This window comes from Myotis yumanensis, unplaced genomic scaffold (assembly GCF_028538775.1).
Source record: "Myotis yumanensis isolate MYYU_CA2020_CCGP unplaced genomic scaffold, mMyoYum1.0.hap1 SCAF_5, whole genome shotgun sequence".
Classification (NCBI taxonomy): Eukaryota; Metazoa; Chordata; class Mammalia; order Chiroptera; family Vespertilionidae; genus Myotis; species Myotis yumanensis.
In genome coordinates, this window is record NW_027223756.1 from 75,520,278 (window position 1) to 75,538,902 (window position 18,625).

Below are 18,625 nucleotides of genomic sequence, written 5' to 3' on the forward strand. Positions count from 1 at the left end.
TTGGGGGGGTGACCATCACCCTACCCCAGTTACCATTCGTTTTTTATCATAGTTAGCACATCTGGACACTGGGCACTTACCAAGGCCCTGGAGATTTTCCTGCATAGACACAAGCTTCTTGTCATAAGTGGCTTGGGCCAGGGAGATGTCTTCGGAGAGAGAGTCTACTTTCCTGAAAACTGTAGGGCAAATACAGGTGAGACACTGGGGCAGGATGTTGCCTCACAGAAAGGTGTTTTTATCAGCCCTTCTTCTATGGGGCTTCCCAGGGGCGGTGAGGGAAAATGCTTCCTATGACCAGAGTTTGTCATGCATCTCTTAAAAATACATATCTATGTAACTATTCCTACCTATAGACATATATCTGTTTATATGTCTCCTTTAAGTTTATATGTTTATGTGTACATTTATCTGGCTGTATATATATGTATGTCTTAAACGTATGTACATATTATAATGTGTAATATACATATTACACATATGTGTAAATATATATATATACTTCTAGTCCCAGATTTGCCTCAAATGTGTTGGGTGACTTCGGGCAAGTTGATTAATCTTTCTGGAGCTCAACTGGATCATCTGTAAAAAGAAAGCCTGAAGTTAAATGACTTCTAAGGTTGTTATCAGCTCCAAAATGCTGATTCCAAATGCTTTGGGATCCATGGGCTTTGATTAACACTGTGTAGGTCAGAGCTGTCGAGATTTAATTGGTAACAGTGAGAGGCCCCGGGTCCTCTGAGTGATTGTGTGTGTGTGTGTGTGTGTGTGTGTGTGCAATGCACCCTGGGATGGAAGGGCGTGCAGGGTGGGTTCCCTCGGCGCACCCTGAGCGGCCGGGATAGGCTCTGGCCACCCACAGCCCTGGACTGGAATCACTGGGTTGGAAAATAATCTTATTTGTCCTTATTCATCTTTCTTAAATGTATGTATTGCTCACATTTATTTGAATGTTTAATAGTAGAAGTGTTTTGGGTCTTTATTTAGAAGTTTGATGATACTTTCATGACCAGAAATATAGTGTAGGAACTTAACTCTTGTTTATATCAGTTATCTATGGCAAAACTGGTTTCCATATATGTCATTTCGCTTAAAGCCACAGTTTCCAAGAACCTATTGATGACGCTAAGTGGGGACTTACTATCTCTCTAACCAGGGTCGGAACCAGACACCCCCCTGTTCAGGGTCAGATGCATGCAGGGCACAGCACCTAGCGTGAGGCACCCTCCGCACCCCGCTGGTCTCATCCCAGTCCCAGCCTTGTCTCTAATGTCTAGTCCATTAGGGCAAACACACGTACTGTTTCCTTAGGAAAGAAGTCTGGATTTTTTAAATCCGAATGCAGTTGCAGTGAGAAGGCATCCCATGTGTTTCCATCAGTTTACCATAAACCGGTAGCACCCAGAGGCGGAAGTTACCTGAGTCTAGCTGTATGCCTCACCTGGGTCAGCTACCACGCACAGAAACCACAGTGTGCCAGGGACCCACGACCTCCGGTCCCTGGCCTGCACCTGTGGGACTCTGATGGAGTAAGTCTGGGTGAGACCCAGGAATCTGCACTCCCACAAATACCGCGGTGACCTCGAGGCGGGTAGGCATCCAGCCTCACTTTGAGAAACAGTCACAAAGACCACGGAAGGGGCTTGGAAATCACCTGATCCAGTGACCTCAACTACGGATGTCCAGCAGGCTCATCTGGAAAGCTTAAATATATGAACTAATTACATTACTGGGGTGGGGCCCAGGCATCAATATTTTTTTTAAAGCTTCCAGCGATTCTCACATGGGGCTAACATTGGGAATCACGGATCTCGTCCTAGCCTCTCATTTTATCTCTCAGAAAACGGAGGTGCCGAGAGGGGAAGGGCCTTGCTCCAGATCACACAGCCCATCGCTGACCAGAAAGCAGGAGCCAGTCTTTGCCGTTTGAACCAGGCACAGAGACCCCGGGGTCTGGGCCCTGCCGCAGGGGTCTGCTGGTCTGTGTAGGGGAGTTTGGGTGCTGGAGCCCTGATCAGAAATCCCCTGCAGCCTGGGAGGGCGGAAGGGCGGGGGGAGCCCAGGACTCGCCGGTTGCTGCTGGGAGTCTGCACTCACCCAGAGAGGCCAGCACGACCACGGCCACCAAGAGCAGAGCCAGGAAGAGGTAAAGAATCCGCACGGACGTGTGCAAAGACAGGTTCTTCTGGCAGCGGCTGCAGCGGGGTCCCGGCCGGCCTGTCGGGGCACAAAAGAAGGCCAGTGGCTGAGGCTGCAGCTGAAAGGTGAGCTCCGTGTCCCTGCCTTGGCCTATCTCGTCTCATTTCGTTCCAGGTTCTAGATCCTCATTCTTCCCTCTAGGCCCCAGAGCTTTCAGGAATTGAAGAGACCAGAGCCAGGGTCTTCACAGCACACCCAGCACTACCGTCATTCTATGGCCTCATCATGCAGCCTGGCTGTGGGCAAACACGTCTTCCCATACATTAGCCCTACTGCGCACCCACAGCCTGCGGCAGCCAGCACTCAGTTCACCGCTGCGTGACCAACCATCCCGGTTTGCCTAGGACTTCCCTGGTTTCAGCACTGAAAGCCTCATGTCACGGGAACTCCGAGATAGGGGGTGCACCAGAATGGTTTGCCAAGACTGAAAGTCACACCCCCTGGGCAACCCTCTCAGTCCCAGGCAAACCAGAAGGTCGATCGCCAGTCCCCAAACTTCAAGAGTAACCAGCGCCCTGACTGGTTTGGCTCAGCGGATAAAGCATTGGCCTGCAGACTGAAGGGTCCCAGGTTCGATTCCGGTCAAGGGCATGTACCTGGGTTGCGGGCACATCCCCAATAGGGGGCGTGCAAGAGGCAGCTGAATCGATGTTTCTCTCTCATCGATGTTTCTAACTCTGTATCCCTCTCCCTCTCCCTTCCTCTCTGTAAAAAATCAATAAAATATATTTTTTTAAAAAAAGAGTAACCAGCAATTCTTATGGAAACCAAATGAATTCTTCTAGTCTAGCAGGTGGTCCCTAGTACAGGGAAGGAGAGGACCAGGTATGCCTGGCCACGCTGGCAGGTGGCTAATGCTCAGAGAGAAGGCAGGGATGTCCCAGCTGTGAAATCTCTAGGGTCCGTTCCATTTCGGCTGCACGTTAGAAATGCCAGGAATGTTTAAAAATTCCCGATGCCTCGTTCACACTCCAGACCAAAAGGCATCCGCGTTTCTGAGGGCCACCCTCAGGCATCCCTGGGCGGTTACAACGTACACACAGCCAAGGTTGAGAAGAGCTGCTCCAATCTGTACTGAAACCCACCAAGAAGAGCTCCAGGTAACAACTCAGATGAGCCAAATGCTACGCTGGGTCCTGTGGGCCTGAGGATAGGCTACGTGGGTGGCAGGGGATGCGACGGGGACAGCTCTGTGCCCGCTGAGAGGCAGGCCCTGGGGAAAATGGCAGAGGTCCCCAACAGGTCTCACGGGGGGGGCCCCGGAGACAGGTGGCACTTGGGTCAAACTCCGTGCTACTCTGGCTTTTTACCGCCGAGGAAGCAGAGGGGAGAAGGACAGCCAGGGTTTTGGAGCCATGGAGAGAGGTGAGTGACCAGCCTGGGGATGGGAGCAAGGAGCACAGAGAAGAGGTCAGAGGGCATTCCCCCTCCCCCCAGAGCCCTTACCCTCCTGTGCGCACGGGAAGGACGGCATGTCCTCGTCACCAGCCAGCTCCTCTTCTGAAACACACAGCGCATCTCCGTCGCCACCAGCCGACCTCACTGTGATGAGCCAAGTGCAGTCAGATGCCAGGCGGGACCCCGAGCCACACCCACCCCTTTCCAGATGCCCCACTCATTACCAATCCCCAGCCACTGTCCAACCCTCCCCCGACACACGCCTGGGTCCAAGCTGGCCCCCTTGAGCTCCAGGTGACCTGACAGTAAGCAGAGAAAACAGGGATAAAGGTAAGAACTGAGTGCTGAGAAACTGGGATGTCCCCACACATCCAAGTAAAGAGACTCCATGACCTCCCACAAGGTGGAAAGGACACACGGGCCAGTTGAGCTTCCTACACTGTATGCACCTTGCTCAACCCCTTTCAGTGAAGTGAAAAGAAATCAGAGCCAGTTGCTTGATCTGGCTCAGCGTCCTTTCATCCTGAACACATGGTGACTGAAACAGGTGCACACCCCCCCGGCCCCCCCCCCCCCCCCCCCCCCCCGCCAGCCTCCTGCCCTCACGCCGCCCCTTTTTTCAAGGAGCACTAGCTGGGCTGAGACTCAGAATCTTCCACCACAGGTATGGGTGCTGAGCAGTCAGTAGAAGACTGACCAATCAGAAAAGACTGGGGCCAAAACAAACAAACAAAAGCAACCAGAATGGCTGTCGCAGTGTGACAGGGCCTGGGGCAGCACCTTCTAGGGTGGGGGTTTATGCTGGGGTCTTTGGTCCAACTGCCCCACCCCTGCATATGTATTCTGAGAGCAGCCTGCTCCGCCCTGCTTTGTGTCTTAGGCTGCTATCCATCATCCATCCGCCAACAGTTCAGAGGACAACTGCCCGGGAGGGTACCAGGACTGCCTCGCCAGGACTGCATCGCCTTTCCCATAAACCGGGGCCTCGGGTGGGGCCTCCTAGGAATCCTGGGTGCTTCCTGTGCTCTCTCTGACCCAGATCCTCAGGCCCTCTCATCCCCCGATGGTCTCAGCTAGAACAACGCTTCGGCTGTCAGACTTACCGGCCATCTCCGGCCCCCTCGGGGAGGTATTCCTTCCACTCCTTGGAGCAGAACGGCCTTCTAGGCCGTCCTGCCTCATTTCTCATGCCTCCCCACCCCTTGATGGTGCTCCTCTGCCCTCCCTCGTGACTAGGCCTCCTCCCTGTTCTGGCTCTGGGACTAATTTCATCACTTCATTGTTTATAGCCTTTGCAAGAATCTGGGAAGACTTAAATCAAGCAAGGCTGACACCGAGCCGTCAGCAAACACCCCCTTGAAAAGCACACAGCTTTGTTATAACTTTGCTGTCCCTTCGAGAGCCCCTCCAATTGGCAATCATTAGCAAGCGGGAAGTAAAAAAGGCCCCGTTCCGGTACTTTGCAGAGCAGCCCATGGGAAGGGAAATGACAGCTGCCAGGGTGGATCTCCGCTCTCTCTACATGAAGGGTTCACAAGAATTTGGCCCTGTTCCCTCTGCTCATGTCTCAGCTCCGTAACTCACAGCCCCCCCACCCCCCCATCCCCAAGGAGCTCTCTTCTCTTTCTAATCCTTTGGACTTCCTGTTCACCAGGGCTGAGCCTCGGGCCTTGGGGACCCCTAACTTACCTATGTCGGGAATGCTATAGCAACTCTCCACTTTCGCCTTGTTTGCTTTAGTGAGAACACAATCCAAAGCAATTGTGAGGCTTTTACAAGCCAAGCTCTTTGTAAGCATGGGCTCATTACATTCACATGACCCCCAGATTGTTCCGGTCAGAGGATGGAGGGAGAAACAGACATAAAGAATTGAGAAAAAGCTTGCCCTGAGGACAGAGTCTATGATTGATTAGAAGATGATTGATTAGACAGGAATCTGTTCTCCCGCTTTGCACTGGGCCGAGCAGGCTTGACAGAGACAGGAAAAGAATGTTCCTCCCCGTGTCCATCTCCCATGCCTGCCCCTTCCCATGCCTCTGGGGTGGTCTGACTCAGTGTTGGTTGTACCCGTTTTCCGAAGTGTTTACAGCAGTGGTTCTCAACCTTGGCTGCACATTAGAATCACCTGGGAATCTTTTTAAAATCCTGATTTCTGGGCCCCGTCCTCCGGAAATTCTGTTTCTTGGTTACTAATGTTGTGGCTCCACCCCATAACAAAGAAACAGAATCGGGGCATATGTAGGAGGCAACCAATGTGTGTTTCTCTCACATTGACATTTCCCTCTCTCTAAGAATCAATGGAAAAATATCCTCAAGTGAGGAATTAAAAAAAAAAAAGTAATCGCACAGGATGGTCTGAACATAAAAACGCCTAACTAAACGAGTATGGCGGGTGGTCACACCCTAGGTCTGTAGCTTCCTTCACCAAGGTCAGTCTTTACCTTAAGGGAGCCTGTCTATTGTCTTTTTGCATCTAAGATGACATACACTTGGAATGTCAGAGTAATACTCTTCTTTTCTGGACCCCGCAGGACACAGCCAGCACCAGGGCAGAGACCACAGGACCCTTCATTGTTATCTTCTTCCCCTCCATACCATTTCTATGCGCTGTAATGTTAATTGTTAACGATCCTGTACCCACAATGTAAGAGAAGTAGGTGTCTCTCTTTACCCAATCTCAGAGATTTCCCCGCTTTGCTTTCTCCCACCTCCCTAAACTACCACCAGTGAATTTCATGTAACTCCCTTATGTCTCTTCCTTTGACTCTGATGTATAAAATAAGCTATAAAACTGACATTCTCTGGAGCATTTTCTCCATCTGTTGAGATTTTGCTTCGCGGCAATTGTCATCAGTTTGGCTCCAATAAACTGAAGATCTCTACAGGTTTGGATCTTCCTTATGTCAAGGGGCGTGGGCACTTGTAAGTCACAGAACCCACCTGTCATGTTACAAAGGCTCAGAGAGGTTCAGTGACCTGCCAGCTAGTGAGTGGTTTGTACATGTCTGAAGCAAGATGCAAACACACATCCAGAGTGCTTGCAGAATGGCATATACCCAGCTCAGACAGGCTACAGAGCTGGGCAAAGCCCTTCCAAGCAGGCCTGGCATCTGTTTACATGTCTGGCCTCCCAGCAGTTCGTCATCTCCTTGAGGTCAGGAAGTCTTCCCTCAGCACAGGGCTGACCACATAGTGGGTGTTCAAAACAGATGGGTTTACTGGCTCTTTGAGAAGGCCTGCATCTTTAGTTAATTGTCAACTTCTGTTGTTTCAATTAAGGGCTAATTTTTATTCAAATATAAACATAAATGATTTAAAATGTGTTTTAAATATGGCTTATTCTTAGAATTCTCCATGGCTAGGGAGTCTTGGGGTGTGCTGATGCATTGAGATGCAAAGGCTTAGAGCAGTAGAGATTTAAAATTAAGCCCTGGTCAGTGTGACTCAGTTGGTTGAGCGTCATCCCATTCACAGTTCGATTCCCGGTCAAGGCACATGCCCTAGTTGTGGTTTTGATCCCTAGGAGGCAGCGTGTAGGAAGCAACAGATGTATCTCTCTCTCTCTCTTTCTCTCCTTTCTTCTCTCTTTCTAAAATAAAGAAAAACATTATTTAAAAAAATAAATTTAAAAAAATTAACATCCAGGGGCCTAATGTTTGCATTGAAAAGGAATGAATGGGGGATGGGGGGGGGGGGGTGCAGCAAAATTTAGGATCTGCTTCTCCTCCCTTTCTCAGAACCAGAACAAGGGATGTAATATTCCTCTCCTAAAACTAAAAGACCTCTTTTGTGTTGTTGTGTGTTGTTTTTTGTTGTTGTTGTTGTTTTTGTTTGGGGGGGGGGGGTTCATTAGTGTCCTAGTTAATTATCTTAGAATAGCCCTGGTGTTTTTATGGCCCTCCAAAATAAGGCCCTGGTCCTTCCTGGTGTCACACGTAAATTACCCACGGATAACCGAGGACTTCTGACATGCTGAACAGTGAGGGGCACCTGAGTATCAAACATTATGGGTTGCCAGGTGTCTGGAGAAGTCTCTGTACTGTAGGCCATGTTTCCAATAGCCTCTGTTGCCTTCTCTCTCTCTCTCTCTCTCTCTCTCTCTTTCTCTCTTTTTCATTCTTCCTTTTTTCATTTTGCTGATCCCAGATAAAGGCTCTTGTGACAGGAGGGGGTGAGCTTGGGAAAGGACACCGGAGAAGACAGGGTAATGCCTGCACTTGGGGAAAGCCCCTTTCTTGGGACAAAGTGAGGACAAGCTTGGGGCAGCTTGCTGCTCTGGGTAGCAAGTACCTAAGACTCTACAGGCCAGCTTCTGCCCCGCTGCTCCAGAGGCCCCAAGAGGTGTCACGGGGAGCATCCTGGTCCCTGAGCTAAAGAAGCCAGGCCCACGAATTACCTACCCCCGACACAGCCAGGGCCCTCTCTTCATCTAGCAATCTCTACCCCAATTACAGGCAGTGTCTTTAAAAAAAAAAAAAAAAATCCAATCGCCTTCGAAGCCAGCATGGCACGCTCAGGCTCGTAAAGCAGCAGCAACCGCCGGAGATCTGAAAGAGCCTCTGTTCCTCTCCTACCGAAGGTCATAACATCCAACTCAAACACGGGGCAGCCGCAGGAGGAACTCCTCATTTTTCAGGCCTCTGCTCCCAGCGCCACGTGGAAGGGCTGATGGAAGGTGCATGTGTTGTTGGCACACTGCTCGGCGTGACTGCTGACTCCTCGGGGGGTTGAGCTCGGTTCACTTCTCCTTCGGGAGGCGGAAAAGAGCCGGGACCCGTTAACCAACTGCTAACTCAACTGCGGTCCGGCGACTCCAGCTGTCTCTTGGTTGACCGAAAATGTGGACTTCATTCACTCCTCAGCCTTTCTGCCATCTTCCCGCGGAGTCAGCAAGGGGGGAGAGATTCGAGGAACTGAATAAAAGGTCTTTTCTTTGGGAACTTCAAGAAACATATTTTGATGATTATCTTCTACAGGGTTCCCAGAGTGGGTTTTCAAAACAGCCAATTGGGTCAGTAAAAATAAAGACTTGAGAGCCTTCTCAGGAGCCAATGCTATATTTAAACCTGCAGAATAGCTATAGTCCAAGGTTGCAGAATGCTGTAATTAAGGTTGCAAAATTGTTTTCATTAGAACCCTCCTGCTCTTCCCCCCTCCCCGGAGGCTTCCTCTGTGGGTGCATCTATATTAGGACGGGAATCCGTCTGCCCGTCTGGCCTCTGATGAGTCTGGTCCTTCCCTTTCAAATTCTCCTGCTCAACAAGTTGTCAGGATCGGCTTCCCCGGAACATTGGCCTCCTTTCTGCTCCTTCACCCCTAAACTCCACATCCCATGACCTGGGACAGGCATTTCCTTGCCCCCTGCCCCCTCTGTCTGAACCCGAGCCAGCCCACAGCCTCCCACTGTCTGTGCCTTCCACTCACTGTGTTCCTGGTAACCGCAGAGCTTGTGGGCAAACTCCCCCTCCATCCCAAATGACTTTCCTCCCCTCCCCTGCCCTCGGTGTTTGTAACTGGAGCACTCGTGGCATTTGGGTGCATAATTCTTCAGGAGACAGGATTTTCCCACGCCACGCAGACAGTTGGCATCCGGCCCCCTAACTGCCAGTGGCATTCCCTGGCCCCTGTGATAACTCCAAGTGGCCACCCCATGACTGAGGACCCCTTCAAGGGGGACTGTAGCCTCTAGTTGAGAAGAGACCCCGGGCTATTCACTCAATGCAGCAGACCCCAGCCCTCCCCCATCACACACACACACGGATCTCTGTGCAGAGAGCAACTCCCCCACTCCCCCTAAACCCTGTAATCTGTGGGATGGGAGGGGTGGGAGGAGTCTTGATGTCTATGGTCACCATTTGAGGCCCATGCTATCTCTCATTTGGGGACTTCCCTTCCCTTCTCCGAGCTTCTCGTGCAAAAACAGAGAATGCCACCCATTTTACAGAGCTGTGGGAAAATTCAATGAGGCGATATACGAAAAGTACCTGCCACATAGTAAATACTTGAGAAACGGTAGGAACAGTCATTTTCATCAGGATCATTCCGTCCTACGGGAGTTGCTGCTGTCATTCGTCTTCCTTTCCCAATGCCTGTCACGTTCAGGACCCATTTCCAACCTCGAACAAATCCATTTTCTAAATCACGTCCTGCAGAACACTAGTTCCAAGATACTCTTCGTGAAAAGGGTTCTTTGATCAAGTACGTCTGGAAAATGCTGCGTACTCTTTCACCATCTCAGAAACTCATAGTAGTACACTAAAATTATTTTAGCCCTTCAAAAAAAAAAATAAGCCCATTTCAATCTCTAATTCGATGTTTCTCAAACTTACTTGACCATAGAGCGCCCTGCCATTCTTTAAAAAAAGTGATCTATGAAACCCCATGGAAATGGTATTCAGAGGTACACCTCCATCGGTGGCCAATGTGTACAGCTTGTTTGGTGAATCTTCATCCTCATTACGTTTTCTGGACAAACGTACCCGGATACGATATGGGACATTCCTTATTCCTTTGGCCCAGACAGCTTTGTTGAGCCTGGTGTTAATGCGCACGTCTGGAGTCTCCATCTCCTTCATGGCAAATTTCTGGATAGAACCTCACCTGGACTGCATTATGTCTTCATCCTGTCTCCCACCATCAACTTTAGTGGAGGCAATGTTACATTGAATGTCCACTGGTCCTCTGGACCTCGGGGCCCCATGACCTGGAGTCTGTAGGTCTGTAGGTTCAGTGGCCGCAGCTCAGCCTGACCACCCTCTGGAGTGTAAGGCTGCACCATCTCAGCGCCTTTCTTCCGCTTCTCCCGCTGCTTTTCCTGACCCTGGCTGCTCTAAGCCTTTACAGGCTATTCCTCATCCAGGCTACCAGCCAAGCCCCCGGGATTAGCTTCAGCTGCCTGGAGCCGTAAGCTTTCTGTCCTGCCCTTGTGCCCATCTCTCCTCAGCCTGTGTGCTCTGTGCTGGGAAAACCCAGCCTGGTGAAAGCGTGTCAGAGCGTGGTGTGGGTTTGGGCTCAGTCAAGTGCTGCCATCTGGATCCTCCCGCGAGATTTCCTCCTCTTCTCAGCCCACCCCATTCTCCAAAGATGAGCTCACCTCCTCCCTTTCTGAAAAGACCAAAACTGTTAGGTTTAAACTCTTCCCCTTCCCCTAACTCCCTCCAGCTGTTTCGCTTCAAGCCCAGTGGAGGCGAAGGTGTGTGGGAACAGGCCCTCCTGTAATGTGGAGCCCAGCGTGGCACGCATCCCCACACTTGGAACGAGCATGCTTTTGGACTCGGCAATCCCCCTTCTAAGGATTTTCCCCGATCAGGGAATACATATTCAATGAGGCTGAGATGGATGTGTCAAAATTATCACTAGAGGCCACATACACCTGAGAAAAAAGTAAATGACTCAAAAGCCCATTGATAAGGGATTGGTTAAATAAATGGTTGTAAAGTTGTCCTATGGAATAGTATGCAACCTTTGAAAAAATAAAGCAGCCCTATATTTATTGCCCAGGAAAGACACCTATGTTGTATTGCTGAATTTTTAAAAATATTTTTATTGATTTCAGAGAGGAAGGGAGAGGGAGAGATAGAAACATCAATGATGAGAGAGAATCATTGATCCTGCACGCCCCACACTGGGGATCGAGCCCACAACGCGGGCATGTGCCCTGAGCAGAAATCGAATCTCCTGGTTCATAGGTCAATGTTCAACCACTGAGCCTCACTGGCTGGGCTATTGTTGAATTTTAAAAACATACATGGATAGTTTAATCTTAACTATGTGAAAAAAAAATCTGTGCCAATATACACAGAAGGATTTCTGGAAGAAAGCTCATCCAGATCTGGTCAATTATCTCTCAGGGCTAAGCACTCATGTGAGGGCTGTTATTTTTTGCTTTTCTGTATTTTTCAAAAGTTTTCATGATGAGTATGTGTCATAAGGAGATTAAATGCAACTAGTAATGCAAAAAGTCTATATCCATGTCCTTCCCTGGGGACCCCATAAAGAGAACCTTGCTTCCTTCCACAGCAAAGCTCACTCATTCCTGCCTTCTTCATCACCATGGCTCCAATTCTCCCTTCTCCTCTCTCCCTCTACCTTCCACTGACCACAAGCCAACCTTGTAAAACCCTCCATGCCTGGCCCTGCTTCTTGCTTTAATTACTTAGTTCCCTTTTTCTGAAACTTCTCTGACCCAAGGCCTCCCTGCACCGTTTTTACCAAGCTACCCATGCCCCTCTCAGCGTGTGTCGCCTGTCTTTCTCTAGATCAGATCATCCTGGGCCAGCTCTGTTGATTAACAGTCAATCTCATTGTTGACTTCTTTCTTGGAACTTTCTCCTCTCTGTTTCCATGACTTACCATCCTACGTCTCTGCACGAGTCCCTGACCACTCCTCTTGGCTCTTTCATGAGCTCATTTTCTTCCCCTCGTTCTCTAAAAGAAGAGATTTCCCAACGTCTCCAGGGAGAAGAAGCAACCACGCCCTCTCCTGACAAACCCTTCCAAATCCTCTCCACTGTCAACAGCACGTGGTTGGGAGTCCTTAGAATGGCACCCAAGGCCCCCTCGTCTAGTGACACCCTGTGTCTCTCAGCCAGTTCTCAACTTCAGACAAATCTCTACCCACCACCCCTAAACACATTTATCCAATGGCCTAACGCCCAGCTTTCCCCAGCGCTGACTCCAGCCTCTTCTGACTGTCCCTTGAATGACCTAATCCCGTGGTCGGCAAACTGCAGCTCGAGAGCCACATGTGGCTCTTTGGCCCCCTGAGTGTGGCTCTTCCTAAGCCTTAGGAGTACCCTAATTAAGTTAATAACAATGTACCTACCTATATAGTTTAAGTTTAAAAAATTTGGCTCTCAAAAGAAATTTCAATCATTGTACTGTTGATATTTGGCTCTGTCGGCTAATGAGTTTGCTGACCACTGACCTAATCCCAATCTTGCCCACCCTTCAACTCCTCCCTAAAGTCTTCCTCAACTGCCCCAACTTGAAATGCTCTCTTTATCTCAGGTGATTCCTATTGAATCTTCCCTATATAGTACTCACTTGTTCTTCTGCCTCATCTCCCGTGATTACCTGATTTTCTTTTTTTAAGAAATATATTTTTATTGATTTCAGAGAGGGAGGGAGAGGGAGAGATAGAAACACCAGTGATGAAAATCATTGATGGGCTGCTTCCTGCACGTCCCCCTGCTGGGAATCAAGCCCGAAACGCAAGCATGTGCCCCTGACTGGGAATCGAACTGTGACCTCCTGGTTCATAGGTTGATGCTCAACCACTGAACCTCACCAGCTGGGCAATTATCTGATTTTCTTAAGAGTGAAGGTCTAGTCTCTGCTTGAGGATAGGAACCATCCTGGTTTGCCTTTAAACTTGCATGCTTCCTTCTCCAAAGTGGGTACTCAATACAAGTTTGTTGACTGAAAAGTGTGGGACAACATCCCAGAATAACCAGTATTGTAGTTTGGATTCAGGTGAACATAAAGGGATCTCATCTGAGCCTTGAAGGAGGTGCCTGCAGGTGTGCATCTGGAGATGTTCAGACACTGTTGGAAAGATGACTGGAGCTCAGAGGGGAAATCTGGTACCGTCAGCCTATTCCCATGGCAAATCTATGAAACTGGGCAAGACTGTTCAAAGAATGGCTGCCCAGTAAGGACCGAGGAGTTCACAGATGAAACCAGACACATCCAGCAAAGGAGGACAGACAGGAAAAGAACCAATAACACCCCAAACTGCCTCTCTTATGACACTTACCACTTTTAGTCTTTATTTTTTTAATGATTTGGGCACAAATCTGAAGTGTCCTAGCAAAGGGTAAGCTCCTTGAGAGAAAGAGCAATGTCCGAGCTCTTCTTTGAATCTTTCTTGGACATCAGAAATACATGAATGTACAAACCCTGGCATTGAGCAGTTGGTCAATAAATGTTTGTCAAATAGAAGCATGAATCTTCACTGAATATCTATATTAGGGTCTGGGGATACCATGGTGTGATACTTGCCTTTAAGGATTCCAACCCAGTGGAAGACTCAGATGTATCCCCTGAATGAATGAGGTGGACACCTCCTATCTGCCAGGCACTGTGCAGGAGTGAGACAGGAAAGAGGCAGACAGACACCCCATGCTCATAAAACTCACATTCTTATACTACCCTGTGGGCTTTACAGTTCTAAATTGTGTGTGTGTGTGTGTGTGTGTGTGTATACACTCACAGAAGGAAAAGCAATAGAATAGAATGTTAGCTAGAAAGAACCCTGAAGATCAGCCAGTCTACTTGCAGAGGAGGAGACTGGAGGCCAGGGAGTATCAATGACTTCATCACAGTTCTAAAGCGAGTCTATGACAGAGCCAGGCCTACCCATGGCTTCAGCAGTGCTCAACACACACACACACACACACACACACACACACACTTGCTAAATTAAGCATAATTCACATGGCAGTGTAGATATGACTGGCACAGTCTCTCATGTTACTGTACTTGCCAGTTCTAACACCCAGCACAGCTGCCTGTCCATGAAAACTGCCAAGCTATCCGCCATCATCTACTGAGAAAAATAATTCGTTTTCCTCTCTCCAAAATTAGCTATGGGATGTGAGTCTCCAGTTATTAAAATTACCCCAGTTGAATGACAAGGTGACCAATGTGTGCGTGTGTGTGTGTGTGTGTGTGTGTGTGTGTGTCTGAGAGTTTGAAGCTGATCTCCAACATCTAAGCTCCTCCCCCTCCCCTGATTTGGGCCATTTAGTGGGTCTTTACACTTTTGCCACATCAGCTCCTTTTCTTCTAGTCTCAGGCTCCTTCTAGCGCCCCGAGGTCTGGGGATGGAGGTTAGGGTTCCAAAGGGGACCCAGTCTGCCCACTCATGAGAGGATAAAATCTCCCCTCACCGAGCTGTGAGGTGGATTTTCCTGGGATCACACTGCTGTGTTCCACAGCCCCCTCCTCCCTGTGCCTGTCCTTTGCCCACAGGGAGTGGTAACTGCTCCCTGATTCGTGGGGAAGGGCTGTTCCTCCCCCGCTGAGGGAACAGTGGGGCGTGTCTCTGCCCAGGCCCTGGCAGCTGAGGACAAGTCTCCTGGGGGCAAAGAGTGGCCCATGCAGCAGGCCCGCTTCCAACCAGCTCTCTACCGAGTCATTTCTGCTGCCCAAGTGGTACTCAGGCCCAGAGCTCCGGGGCTGAGTCACGTGCATCAGAGCCGGATGGCCTCAGGGACACCCAGGAGACCAGACCCAGAGAGAGAGAGAAACGCTTTAAATGGAGGGCCAGGCCGCGTCTGGGGGTGGGGGGTGCTGCTCATATAGCTGGGAGGGCTCCCATGACAGGACGCTCTCAGAGCTGTGGAAACAATCCCACAGGTGGCTCTTCATGGCTCTGACAAGTCAGAGGGAAGCTCCAAGGTGGGCCCATCACCAAGGGGCTGGAGGCAGCTGTGTGGCCTTCCAGTGTGAGAGGGGCTATGCCTGGGGCCAGGTGCCAGCTTGCATCTAAAGATGCTGCTGCCTGGGAGGCCTGGCTGGCGGGCGGGCAGGCAGGAGGGGCCTCAGGGTGGAAACAGCTTGGCTGGCAGAGGCGGCCCTGGCCCCTGGCCACTGGTGGCAGTGCTCCTCAGAGAACGTGTTTTCTTGTTTAAGTACTGTCCCTGCCAACAGCCCTCTCCCCCCAAAACATCACATCACTGTGTTTGGCTCTGAGCGGCGGGTGGTGAATCTTTGTCAACAGATGTCATTCTCAGATGGGAGGGGCCCTAGCGAAGCTTGGGAAGCATTGCCCTGGGGAAGGGCTGCTCTGCCGGGCACTTTACTTTTTCCATCCGAGTGAAAAAAATCCGGCTTTTTCACACTCCACAGATCCCAAAGGCCAAATATTTGCTGTCTGCCCTGCCTTTTCCATCTCAGGCGGAGTGGCGGCAATGCCTGGCTCCTGGGGAGGGCGAGGGAAGCCCCTGCAGGGAGGTGTGCTGGGCATCACCCCTCAGCTTCCCCCGAAGCTCTGCAGCCCGGTCCCAGGTCTGTAATGGGAGATCACAGGCAGGTTTCCTGGAGACTGGAGGGAAACACAGGAGAGCTGCCTGAGGCCTCCGTGGGCAGCAATCGGGCCCCGTGTGGGGAGGCTCTTGGCTGAGAGCGGGGAAAGGAGGCAAGAGGGGCAGGCACTGGGCTTCTTTCTGGGACTCCCAGCCTCCCGGCCAGCAGGACCCCGAGGCCTGATAACAGGACGACAGGTTTCAGCTGGTCCTCCTCAGGAGGCTCCTCTAAACGTCACGCCAGCTCCTTTCTCCTCCGCTCAGAGGAGAGTGGCCTTGCTGAGTTTCTGAAAGGCAGGCATGTGTGTCTGACTCCCTCTTCCCTGGGAGCGGGTGTCTCCTCCGTTTAAGAGGGTTTCGGCCCTGCCTGACCGGTTTGGCTCAGTGGATAGAGCGTCGGCCTGCGGACTAAAGGGTCCCAAGTTCGATTCCGGTCAAGGGCATGTACCTGGGTTGTGGGCACATCCCCAGTGGGGAGTGTGCGGGAGGCAGCTGATGGATGTTTCTCTCTCATCGATGTTTCTAGCTCTCTATCCCTCTCCCTTCCTCTCTGTAAAAAATCAATAAAAAATATATTTTTAAAAAAAAGAGGGTTTCAGCCCGGCCTGTCTTTCCTGCACTGTATTTTCTCTATGGTTTGTCTGGGTGGTCGGTGGAGCCAAACCACTCTGAGAATGTGCAGCATCTCAGCAGCATCATTAAGGCTGAGAGCAGCGTGGGCTCCAGGCCTGTGGGGAGTTGTGGTCGAAGACCTTCCCGGAGGCTTCTGGGTAATGACCTGCCCCCGGCAGCTGACCCAGCGGCTGACCCAGCGGCTGACCGAGGAGTGTATGGCTCCTGGGTGAGGTTTCTCCTTGCTGCCACTCGAACTCCCTGGGGTTGATTGTAACTTGCCTCTTCGCAGACCGCCCAAGACACGGTGAGGCCACGGGGAAGAACAGAGGGACCAGAGGCCACAGGGAAGGAAGCGCTCGGACCTGGGAGTCAGCAGCCCCGGCTCTACTCCCCTTGACTCGCTGTGAATCGTAAGCAAGTCCTTACTCCTGCCCACAGGACCAGCAGCATCATTTGCAGGGCTTCGTGCAAAAAACAAAGTATTGGGGGTCCCTTGTTAAAGAAATTATTAAGAATTTCAAGAGAGTGACAGCAGAGCATTCACCCAGGGCGAGGCCTTCCCAGCCCAGGGCCCGGTGGGGATGCACAGGTTGTGTACCCGTGCAGCTGCTCCCACCTGTGTGGGCCTCAGTTTCCTCAACGATGGAGACGGTATTCAATCAGAGAAGCCTCGGACTTTTACATGTAAAAGAGGCAAACAGCCGCTTCTTCAGCACCACCTGAGGGTATAGTTTCAAGCCCTGCAGATGATCTCAAAGGTCCTTTTGAGTTTCAACCTTCAGTGAGCCGAACAGGTAGTGAGTTCTCACTGCTCAGAGCACAGGCTGCTGCCCTGGGTGCATGGAAGGATTAACGGAAAGACAAAAGACGGGAGACAGCACGAAGAAACGCTGACGGTTCCCTGTCCCATAGCCTCTCCCTGCACCTGAAAAGGAACCTGAAGACCAAGCGCACTCCTTCCCAGGTCCCAGGAAAGCCAGGCCCAGGTAGGAGCACCCGGAACCAAGTATGGTTCTTGTTTCCATCCCGAAAACTGGCGGGAAAGGCCACCATCTGATGACCCACTGCCCCCACTGCCCTGGGGACAGCTCAGGCCCAGACCACTCTTCTTCTCTAGCTGCTTCATTCCCAGGAGGTCAGAGGGCAGGGCAGGTCAGCCAGGGATCAGAGGTTGGGAAGGGCAGGGCCCGGGGGGACTCAGGCACCGCACGCACCAGGGCTCTCTGAAGAAGGGGCTGGCACTCCCGGAGGAGAGCCCTTCGCCTGGGGCAGGGCAGAGGCTAGTGGGGCTGCAGGAGCCTCCGAGGTGGCTCTCCTGGGGAGGGGTTTACACTGCAGAGGCTGGACTGGTGACATCTTTCTGCGCTGTCCAGGTAAAGAGATCAGGAACCTCTTTGGAATTTAAAACCGTTTTTTTAGGGCTAGAGCCATGAGCGGGACAGGACTGTTAGAACTTTCTCCATGTTCTTCTCCCCTTCCTCTGGAGTACAGGGCTCCACGCTGTCCTCCCCATGCCTTCCGCAAGAGGGTCGGTCGAAGAGGAGGGAGCAGCCCCTGAACTCCTGCCCTGGGGAGTCCTCCCTCCTCAGCCCCGCCTGGGCGGGGTGGTTCCGCAGGATCTCGCCAGGGAACTCCAGCGCACGCACCGCTTACCTTTCATGGTCCCTGGTGCCCGGGCCTCGGGAGGCCCTCGCTGTGGGCGGCTCGAGCTGCGGGGGTGACCGGGATGAAGCCGGCGGCTCCTCGAGGGGCACCGATCGCGCCCTACGCGCCGCCTGCGGGAGCCCGGCTGGGAGTCGGAGTCCTGCTGGAGCGCGGGGCCGCGGAGGCGGCGCGCCGGGGGGAGGGTGCGCGGGGTCGCAGCCCGGGGGCGCCGCGCCCGCCGCCCATCCCGCCGCCCGCGCTCCCCGCTGGAGGCCGGCGAGCTCTGCGGCCGCCCGATCCCCGCGCGCCCTCCCTCGCGCCCTCCCTCTTCGTCACTTCTTGGGCCCTGGCCCAGATCAACTTCCTTGGTATTTTCAAAACTGCCGCGGCCAGGCCTCTTTGTGCCGCCGTGGGTCCCTGCGCCCGCGTCCCCGGCTCGCGCAGCACCTCGGGGAGCGCGCAGGGAAGGCTCTTCTAACATCGTTGGCCGGTGGGGGCCGCCTGGTGGCGCGGGGTGGGGGTAGGCGGTGGTGGTGGCGGCGGCTGGAGTTTCGCCCTGGACATTTTTCTCCCCGGTGAGGGGTAGAGGGACTGGAAGCAAGAAGGATCCCTAGGATCCAGCCCCAGCCCTCACCGCCCTGGTTTGCCTGGGACTGTCCCCTGAAAGTCCCGCGACCCCAGAAACCCCTCAGTCCTGAACAGACCAGAGTGGTTGGTCATTCTAGCTCTGCCACCCTAGG

The 18,625-nt window shown here is 51.9% G+C and overlaps 1 protein-coding gene across 3 annotated transcripts in view; it reads right to left on the reverse strand.

Annotated features, from left to right (window-relative positions):
• SCARA3 (scavenger receptor class A member 3) overlaps window positions 1–18,264 on the reverse strand; it is a 33,691-nt gene extending 15,427 nt beyond the window's left edge. The window contains exons 1-4 of one of the 3 annotated variants that reach the window (XM_070415557.1): window positions 17,895–18,264; window positions 3,646–3,741; window positions 2,098–2,217; window positions 81–179 (exon numbers count right to left, since the gene is read on the reverse strand). In XM_070415557.1, coding sequence (XP_070271658.1) covers window positions 81–179; window positions 2,098–2,217; window positions 3,646–3,741; window positions 17,895–17,901 — 322 coding nt within the window. In that variant the 5' untranslated portion in view covers window positions 17,902–18,264. Of the gene's footprint in view, window positions 1–80; window positions 180–2,097; window positions 2,218–3,645; window positions 3,742–4,700; window positions 4,809–7,997; window positions 8,201–17,894 lie in introns of those variants that run through there. The other 2 variants (XM_070415558.1, XM_070415556.1) reach the window with 2 other exon arrangements.
• Window positions 18,265–18,625: the final 361 nt, after the last annotated feature.